Source organism: Anarrhichthys ocellatus, unplaced genomic scaffold (genome assembly GCF_004355925.1).
Source record: "Anarrhichthys ocellatus isolate YVR2014 unplaced genomic scaffold, GSC_Weel_1.0 scaffold1539, whole genome shotgun sequence".
NCBI classification, from domain to species: Eukaryota; Metazoa; Chordata; class Actinopteri; order Perciformes; family Anarhichadidae; genus Anarrhichthys; species Anarrhichthys ocellatus.
In genome coordinates this window covers 1-10,294 of record NW_022281513.1, presented here as the reverse complement: position 1 = coordinate 10,294, position 10,294 = coordinate 1, and the positions used below count along the sequence as shown (strand labels likewise).

The window sequence follows — 10,294 nt, the reverse complement described above, 5'->3', positions numbered from 1 at the left end:
CACACACACACACACACACACACACACACACACACACACACACACACAGTCTCTCTCATTCACTCCTCACTGCCACAACAGAGCTATAGAGTTGACCACCGCTGTCAGATGAGTTTCGATCCACCGTGTAATGACTTTCTCTCTCGCTTGCCGTCTCTCTCTTGCTATTCTCTCTTTATTTTTCCAATGTATTAATTCAATCAATTACTTCTGTCTCTGTCGTTCTACTCTTTCCTTTTTTTTTTTAAAACATCCTCACTAATCTTTCTCTTTTCCTTGATATCGTCCCAACTTCCCTCCATTGTTCACATTCTCTCATCAACCTTATCTTCTTCCGTCCCTCATCCCCCATTCCCCATTTTTGTTTTCTTTTCTGCACCCGTGCCTCCTTTCTCCTGTCCTCCCCCTCCCCCTCCTATCTCCATTTCATTTTCTACCTTCCTTTGATTCCTTTTCCTCCCTCTCCGTCTCCAGATCTTCTCTCTGGGCTACTGTCCGACAGGCGAGTGGCTGGCTGTGGGAATGGAGAGCAGTAACGTGGAAGTCCTGCATGTCTCCAAACCTGACAAGTACCAGCTGCACCTCCATGAGAGCTGCGTTCTCTCCCTTAAGTTCGCCTACTGCGGTATGCACGCACACACACACACAAACAATAACTACTCTCCACATTGTTGGTATGGAGTTTATGCACAGTATATTGCGTATATATATATATATTATCACCCCATTTTCTTTGTTTAACCTGTAGTTCTCTGTGTTATTTCAGGCAAGTGGTTTGTGAGCACAGGAAAAGACAATCTGTTGAATGCATGGAGGACACCATATGGAGCGAGTATTTTCCAGGTGAGAAACGAGCGTAATGCTCTGTGTGTGTACTTGTTTATATATGAGTGTATTTGAGGCTGCAGAGTCATCTGTTAGTCAATGTGGATCGTGTTGTTGTGGATAGTGTGGGGCGACTGTGGCTCAGTGGCAGAGCAGGGTCGTCCTCCAATCAGAGGATTGGCGGTTTGAGTCCATGTCGAGGTGTCCTTGGGCAAGGCACTTAACCCCGAATTGCTAACTGGTGTATGAATGGATGTGAATGATGACATGTAGTGTTAAAGCGCTTTTAATGGTCGGAAGACTAGAAAAGTGCTACACAAGTCCATTTACCATTTAAGCTACCTCTGCTTCCTTTCCCTCACACAAACACATGCACACACACTGGGCCCTCGAGGCACAAGAGAGAAAGAGATGAGGAAGTACAGACTTTGACTTGCGAAGGTTTATCAGAGAGTGCAGGCTGCCAAATGCACACACAAAACAGAACAAATGTAATAACTCCATCGTGTTCCAACGCTCCGTTTGGAAACATGAATATGCAGGGTGCAATATTTTTAGCTGAGCAAGTTCATTTGGGTGTGAATGAAACTAGCATTTATAGATGAAGGTACATTTAAGATGAGAATTCTGAGTGTGTGTGTGTGTGTGTGGCTGTCATATTTCTGTAAGCTACAGTGGGCAGCAGGGTTGGCGGCTCCTGTCTCTCCCTGTGGACTGAAGGAGAATGCTGGCTATCTGCTTTGTTATCCAAATGCCAAACGTTTCTCCTGCCAAACAGCTCCCTCCTGTCACTGTGTTATACAGCGCTGCTCTCTCTCTCTGTCCTCTTCCTCCTTTCTAGTTTATCAATGTCCCTTCCACTTTCTGTCTCCTTGCTTCTCTTTAACCCCGGAGCCCCTCTCATTTTTCCTCTCTCGTCTCTCTGTTTATTGTTGTCCTTTATCTTTCCTTGTCCTTTGGTTTATCTCTGTCTTCTCTTCAATATTTCTAATCCTTTTTTCCTACACTGCCTTTCACTTTTTTACCCTCCCTCTCTCTCTCTCTCCTCATTCTCTCCAACTGTCCGTCGCATTTATTCTAAATCTTTTTCATTTTTATCAAATAAGCTTTATTGGCATAGATATTAATGTCACATTGTCGGTAATGCCTAATCATACATTACTGAATGCACTCTACTATATTTACAGAAATACAACACTTCCATTGTGGTCCCTGGTGTTTATACAATTCACCACACTTAATCAAGACAGGAATTCAGTGTCTAACATGAACTACTAAATAGCGTCAGAACAAAGTTTTCCTCTTTCTTTGTTTCGATTTATTTTTCATTCCCACTCCATCTCTGACTCACACCCCTTCCAAACTCATCTTTTGGCTTGTCATTGCGTCCCTCCCTCCTCAGCGCTCCCCATCTCCCCCCACCTGCTATCTTGGTATAGTATGAGGGATCCTGTGTGAAATGGCCTCTCACCGGTGGCTTGATGATTGACAGCTCTGCTGTGCCTGTAGCGGGGAGGGGAGGAGAGGGGAGCGGAGTTAGAGACGAGGAGGAGTCGACATGAGAGGGGGGGACAGCAAAAGGGGAGCCGGAGAGGGAGGAGGAGGAGGAGAGTCTGGGGAGAAAGGAAGGAAGCAAGATAAATGATGATGTAGCAGGGGGGAGGAGGAGGAGGGGGTCTAGAGGGAGCTTTATATCATCTAAAGCCAGGTGCCCAGGTCTAGCGTTCAAACACGGGAGAAAAAGGGGTGAAAAAAAGAAGAGGATTGTGCATTTTGCCAGTTCTTACAGACCGTCAGACTTGTGCTGCTAGTGATGCTTAAACGTGCAGTTAATGAGGCTGTGTCTCACATTGAAGCAGACAAATGAGTCAGCATCCTGGAGCTGTGGAGTTGTCTGTTTGGAAATAATTGCCAACTGTATTGAAATGCAAATATGTCTTATATGATTGAGTATCAGCTGATGAGTCATATCTTTTCTAACGTCTTTCTCTTTGTTTCTCTCCATCTGTCTCCATCTGTCTCCATCCATCTATCACATCTCTCTCCCTCTCCCTCGCTCTCTCTCTCTCTCTCTCTCTCTCCCCCAGTCCAAGGAGTCCTCGTCTGTGCTGAGCTGTGACGTCTCTCCGGACGACAAGTACATAGTGACGGGCTCCGGGGACAAGAAGGCCACGGTGTACGAGGTGGTGTACTGAGGGCCGGGACAAGATGGAAAGAGACAGGACGGAGATTTTGGGGGTGGGGGGGGCAACCAGTTGCCACGCCAACCGCTCCTGATCTTCATAACATCCGCAACAGCAGCACCTCCGTCTCAGTCCTCTGAGTCCTCCTGACCCTCACCCCTAATACATCACCCCCTCTCCCCCTTTTTCTTGTGATATAAGCTATTGTGGGAGCTCCCAAATGCCTCCTCCTTCCTCCTCCCTTCCACTTTTAGCCCAAGGATGAGGCATGATAGCAGAGAGAGAGAGGCAGAAAGGGAAGCAGCAAGATAAGAAGGACAAAGGAAAAGGGCGGTGGAGCATAAAGATAAAGTCGGGAGGGAAAGACGAGAAGGAGGAGAGAAAGCGAGAGTGCGGAAGGAAGAGAAATGAAAGGGAGGAAGAGGAGGAGGAGGGAGGGAGGGTAATTAGGGCTGTTTCCTGATTAAAAGCTCAGTGGAAGGGAGGCCCCCAGAGGAGGTGCGGAGCAGCACTGTGGGAGCGCCAGCCAGGAGCACTGATACCACACAATTGATTCATTAGCCAGACAGTGGAAGCCTTAATGGGGCTGACGCTGCAGCTCGCTCTCCCCAGCGAGAGGTGTCAGGAGCTGGGGAAAGATGACGCTTCGAGATGGAGGGGGTCGCTTCAGATATCCACATACTCTGACATGTAACATACCCTGTTCACACACACATACAGGCGCATGTCATCGAGCAAGAATACACACACACTGAGATACACCCCCTTGATGTAATCGTAGGAAGAGAGAAACACACGCAACATACAGAGCACCCAATTAAACATTCATCGCAGCGCTCCCCGTCTCACTGCTTAATATCTATTTTATTTTGGTCTGACAAAGGCAGCGTCTAATGAGCAGCGGAGTCAATGGGGATCCTCCCAGGGCCCAGAGACACGAACACAGAACATCAGCCGAGCTGTTCCCTCTAATTCCTCTGGATTGTTCTCCTGACACCGGGCGCTGCACTCACTCTCATTAAAGGCACTGTCAGCTAGATGAAGTAGCAGCACGCCAACTTCACTGTAAGGCAGACAAGGGGGCAAATTAACACCACCGATTACGCTATCATCAGCAGCCAACTGAGCAGCGACTAATCCAAATCTTTACCAATTTTATGCAACTAGTTGCTGTTTTCATTTACAAACCAGATGAGAATTACATGTTTATCAACGTCATTGTCTCCGCCTGCCTGCTGATGTGCTAGTGCTCAAAGTGCTCTGGCTAAATCTAGTTCGCTAAGCTATTGATTGCTTTTAATTGAGATGCTAAACAGTTTAAAGGAAAAGTTTGACATTTTGGAAATCACGCTTATAGATTTAAATGAGAAGATTGATACCACTCTGTCTGTAGGCTCAGTAACAAGTGGCCTGCTAACCTAGCTTAGCATAAAGACTGAAAACAGAGGGAAACAGCTAGCCAGAGGTACCAGAGGTAACAAAATATACTTATCAGCACCTCTAAAGCTCACTAATTAACATGTTATAGCTGATGTTAAAATGACAATTTGCTGTTTTATGTGGGGACTATTTGTTGGTGTGGAGCAGTATCTTCCTGAAGTACTTGTTTCCTGGTATCTGCTCCCCGCCAAGAAACAGTCACACCAGAACCGCCCTGTAAAACGCCAAAGTGTATTAATCATACACTTCAGTTATGGAATGGATACAAGAAACATGATAAAATGTGTTTATTATTTGTCTTGCGAGGTTCTGGTAGGTGGATTTAGCTATTTCCAGTATTTTTGCTAAGCTAAGCTAACAGGCTGCTAGCTGTAGCCTTATATTTCCTGTACAGACATGACAGCGGTATCAACCTTCTTATTGTCGCCTCAGCAAGAAAGGGAATAAACATATTTCCCAAAATGTCAAAAGTATACTCGATTCTTGCTCTTCAGTCCTTCTTGTATCATATTCCAAATTGGCAGGCAAACTGTATATCAGAGATCTCTGCTTCTGCGTCACCAATGTGTAGACTAAACAGGCACATTTCAAGCTTTTCTTTTAGTACTCATTCATTTCAGTATTTTATATGAATAGTGATTGCTCGTCTTATGTAATGATATGTTTATGTATTGGGGTTGCCTATGACTGCGTTTCGGGGTTCAGGGGAGCAAACGGAGAGGAACGCACTCACACACGGTGACCTATAAAATCAAATGGAACACAGGTGGGAAAATTGTTTTTTGTTCTTTTAACTTTTTTTTTGAAATTGTATATTTTTATCCTTGGTGGTGGTGACAGGCAAAGGTAACATCAGCAGTCCCATGTAAAGAAAAAAAATAAGACTGTTCTGTCTTCTGTTTTTGTTTTATTCCCTTTTTTTAACAAAAGTGGTAGTCAATGTAGTGTAGTCTGTTTTCAGTCATTGTGCAACTAAACTATGTTTCTGTTGAGTCTGTGGTCGGTGTACAGCAGGACAATATACAGATTTAGCCACCGGAGAGGTCCCACTTTTTACTGCATGCTTGTTGCACTAAAGCTCCACTTCTGCTGAAAGAACGAGACGAATCAGAGTTTACGCAGTAGATCCAGTGAATGGTCTCACAGCCACAGTTTAACAGACGGATACATTACAGTATGCAATTTAATTCAATTGTTTTAACTTTTAGCAAGATTTGTCAATGTGTCTCACTGCAGCACTAATGCAGATTAGAAGAAGTATGAGGGACTTCTACAGCGGCTACTGTACCAGCGAGATGGTTTGTACAGTTGAATGCCTTTGCCTGCCTCTTTAACTTCCTGCCCGTCAGCGACAGGCAGACCTAAACGATATTCTCATACACAAGCTTGTATACTACTCCGAACGATGCTGTATAACGGCTATGCAGTTATAGCGTGAATATTTGGGACATTGTATTTGATACTCTTCTTTAACTGTAATGTCTCTTCCCCCCTGCCTCTGCTTTCTCTGTTCCAACAGTATGAAAACTTTTATTTTCCGTTTAGTTTCTTTTAAAAAGCCAAGGAACTTTTTTTTTTTAACTGCACTGTAATTTTCCCTCCTGATGCGTTTCCCATGTGCTGTACAAGAAATACTATGTGTGAAAAATAAACCAAACTTGTGTTCATCCTTTCAGGTGTCTGCTGTGACAATCTTTCCCTGAGATTTAAATGCAGAGGGGGGGGGGGGGGGGGGGGGGGGGGAAAAAAAGGAAAGGAGGCCAAATAACCAATACTAGAGAACCACATTTTCATTCACAATGTGGAAAAAAACTTTCTCCGCAGTCTGAAAAGTGTAAAACTTTTTATACTGCATACTTAACTACATTTTTCAGCATACTATACTATGACATTGTTTTTTTTTGGCATTTTATGATCTACAGTATGTGGTGACATTTTCATGGCATATACTATTAGTTTTTTATGATATTTTTGTGGCATTCTATGACTTAAAATAAAAAGTTATAGCATACAATACAATGACATTTTTTTCACATACTCTATGATTTTTTTTACGACTGGTTTCAACACATCATACTATGACTTTCTTTGACATACTATACTGACACTATACCATGACATTTTTCTGACATTTTGTATGACACACAATGCTTTTTATGGAATACAATACTATAAAAATGTTATGGCATTTTCTATGGCAAACTATTCTATGACTTTTTAAAAGGTTTTATGGCATGCTATAGGCCTACTGTGATTTATTTTACATTTTTATGGCATTAGTGTGCTATTGCATTTTTGTCACAGTCTTTGCTATAACATATTTTTGACACTTTTATGACAAATTATACTCTGACTATGGCATACTATACGATAACATTTCTGTGTCATACTATAGTATAACTTTTTTATGACACCATTTTTTATGGCATACTGTTGTATGGTATTTTTAACTTTATACATTATACTGTACAATAAGTTTTTCGTGACATGTAATACTATACTAACATTTTAATGAGTTATGTCATTTTTTCATGGCATACTATATTATGACACTTTTGGCACAAACAAAAAATGAAAAGTAATGAATAGAAGAAAATAATTGATAATTGAAATTGGCAAACAACTTAAATAAACAAGGTTTTTCTACAAGGTTAGAAATACCAGTTTACTTAGACATTTTATGGGTTTTTGTGAGTAGGCATAATTTATATGTCCCTGGTCTCTATCCCGTATTAATGTGCACATGCCATGATGGGTATTTGTTAAGCGGGAGCACCTACATTACATCACCTCCCTGAAGCTCACCAAAGTTGAATTATTACCTTTTAGTTTAAAGTTCACTGTCAAATACTGCTTGAACAGTTACATTTGTGCCATAACATTGTGTGCATTAAAAAACATTTTTGTGTAGTGTCATTTATATGAAGATTACAAAACCCATTTGTGAATCCTTCTGTATACATTCATTAATATAGATACCGATATGACTCTTCAGCCCAGCGATATAACCAAAGCACTGAGCCGGCTAGCGATGCGCTGTTTCTTTATTCAGTCTCATTCATTAGTAATTCATTGTGCACACGCCCTCTTCATGGCTATTATCAGCAGCATTTAAAAAAGGCCAAAACCGCAGTTTTGATTTTACATCAACACACAGCACACATTGCACACAGCAATGTGTGCCAGCAATCCTTTACTTTAGGAAGGAGAAAACACGCTTTACTCAGGTTTATTCTCTCTTAAAGCTTTTTGTCTTGGCAGGACAGTCACCACTACACACATAATCACTTTTGAACTCCCTCTTGGGTATTATTGCTAGAATAATCCATTCCTCAGCCTATTGTACAGCAGATCACCTGTCTCCCCACACTGCGAGCTAGCTCAGCATAAAAACACAACACAACTGTACGGCTGCATTTTTCTGGCACCTCACAGCGAGCAGACGCATTTCTGACTGTTGGGGTTTAAACAAAGATGCTTCTTTTGACTTGTGTTTGTTTTAAACATTCAAGTTTAACCCGGCAAGAATCAGTCTTGGTTCTGCAGCTGAAAAACATTTTGATAGCCAGCAGCACGCACACGCACACGCACACCATTGTTACCTTTCACACCTGCACTGATCCTTACGGAGCTGTTTCAATCCGTTTTTCTCTGCGAGAAGATGCTCATGAAAGACAAAAAAACACAAATGACCCAATGCAGATCTCAGACAACAACTGCATGTGTGTTTGAGAGATGCCCCACACTCCCAGCAGTCTTCTTGAAGCAGATCCAAGTCACAGATAACATGTTTGCCTTTAGAGAACTTTATTTACATGTCCATATATAGCAAGGTTCAAGGTTCATGATGCAGTTGTGAAAATACCTGTCTGCCTATATGTGCCCTAATGAATATAATTAAAAAAAACAAAAACATTTAATGTTGAGTGTCAAGGATGACGTTGACGTATCGGAGGCAACATCCCGAAAGCTTGGAGAGTGCCTGCTGTGAGCGGTTTGAGCCGACTGCAGTTTTCTGTCCTGGGGGGGGGGGGGGGGGGGGGGTGTCATGGTTTTCTGTTCCAGGGTGGTTTCCCCCAAAAACATCTCCACAATAAGTCTGGATTTGTTCTTTTATAAAGAAAAAAAGAAGGAACAAAGACAAACTCTTAGGACACTTTGGAGAAAACCGAGCCCTGTTCTGTTCTGTATATTCTGGAGATGATACAATCATGTTGCTGCTGAAACTTAGCCAGGAGGAAAAAAAAAAAAATAGCTGGAACCTCACAGCACCCCATCCTGCCATGCATCTGCTGCCCCGAGGAGCAGCCACGGAGCTGGACCAGACAAGGCCAAACTGGACCAGCTGACCCAGGCTGGGACTTTTTTTTTTACACAGCACAGAATATGGAGCATATTTTTCCATTAAGATTTCCCAGCACCCCCTAAACCCTTCCCTCACTTCCTCAGTCCCATGTCTTTTTCCACTCGATGCTGTCCAACGGATCGCGAAAAATTCAAAAGGCTAAAAAAATAAGTTGTTTTTTTTTTTTTGCTAATTTCTTGTTCACTACAGAGGTTTTATTTTTTTAAAAAAAAGGAACAAAAAGGAACAAAAGCGAAAGTTCTTTGGAGGAATCCGACAATTGCGCAGCTATAGACTAACCAGCGTTCTCAGAGCATTAAAAACAAAGTTCAAAGTTCGTTTTTTTTCCAGAGATGTGACTTTGTGCCCCCTTGCTTCTCTTTCTCATTTCTTTCACAAACGTAAACAAAACAACAAAGTACAAGTTGAGTGTCTCTTGTTTCCCATGCCACCGACGCTCTGTACAGTCATTGGTGCAGGAGGGAGCCTTGGCCCCGCCCCCTGATTATTAGTTGTTTTTTTCAGCCAATCGGAGCTCAGTAGATTACTTCGTAGACTGTGGCCTTCTTGTCCCCAGAGCCAGTGACGATGAACTGGTCGTCAGGGGAGATATCACAGCTGAGAACTGACGAAGACTCCTTAGACTGAAGAGACACAGGGAGGAAGCCATGTTAGCTACCGTCAATGAATCGAGAGGATGAAGAAGCAGGAAAATGAAAAAAAAGCTTGAAAATCTTTTACATTTGACAAGTGAATCGTTTCCACTATCTTAATTATTTTCTTGCATTTGCAGACAGTTGTACTCAAAACTCAGTGTTTTATGGCTTACCTGGAATATGCTGGATCCATATGGTGTCCGCCATGCATTCAGAAGGTTATCTTTGCCTGTGCTCACAAACCATTTACCTACAGGACGAAACACACACAACCATCAACAGATAAAGTCTCAGGGGAGCGGAGATATGGAGAAGCCTGAGAGGAAGCGCTGCTTTTCTAAAGAAGAACGGGAGAGGTGAAGAGAAAGAAACTGTTTCTGAATAATGAGAGAAGCAGAACATTTGTTCTGCCTCCCTAGTGTGTGTGTGTGTGTGTGTGTGTGTGTGTGTGTGTGTACGTACCACAGTAGGCAAACTTGAGAGAAAGAACGCAGCTCTCATGGAGGTGCAGCTGGTACTTGTCAGGTTTGGAGACATGCAGGACTTCCACGTTACTGCTCTCCATTCCCACAGCCAGCCACTCGCCTGTCGGACAGTAGCCCAGAGAGAAGATCTGGAGACGGAGAGGGAGGAAAAGGAATCAAAGGAAGGTAGAAAATGAAATGTAGAGTTGTGAGCGGGGGAAGTGTTATCGATCATGAGCAGCCTGTGCGCAGCGTGAACACCCATTAGTCTGGACTGTGGCGAGTGTGTACCTGCGAGGTGAAGTCGTGTTGCTGGAGCTGCCGTCCCTCTCGGAGGTCCCAGCAGCGGACGGTGTTGTCCAGCCCTCCCGTCCACAGTTT

The 10,294-nt window shown here is 43.1% G+C and overlaps 2 protein-coding genes across 2 annotated transcripts in view; one reads left to right on the top strand and one right to left on the bottom strand.

Annotated features, from left to right (window-relative positions):
- Window positions 1–4,241, top strand: part of LOC116377680 (transducin-like enhancer protein 1) — a gene marked incomplete at its 5' end in the record, with an annotated part of 4,704 nt that extends 463 nt beyond the window's left edge. Inside the window, 3 exons of the mRNA XM_031839381.1 lie at window positions 475–625; window positions 767–843; window positions 2,913–4,241. Of these exons, the coding sequence (XP_031695241.1) occupies window positions 475–625; window positions 767–843; window positions 2,913–3,020 (336 nt within the window). The remainder of the gene's footprint in view (window positions 1–474; window positions 626–766; window positions 844–2,912) is intronic.
- Window positions 4,242–6,518: 2,277 nt separating this feature from the next.
- On the bottom strand, window positions 6,519–10,288 carry LOC116377681 (transducin-like enhancer protein 1; the record flags this gene model as incomplete). The annotated part of the gene is made up of 4 exons (XM_031839382.1): window positions 6,519–9,437; window positions 9,623–9,699; window positions 9,912–10,062; window positions 10,205–10,288. Coding segments are annotated over 4 exons (420 nt in total), but the record flags the coding sequence as incomplete, so codon positions are not given.
- Window positions 10,289–10,294: the final 6 nt, after the last annotated feature.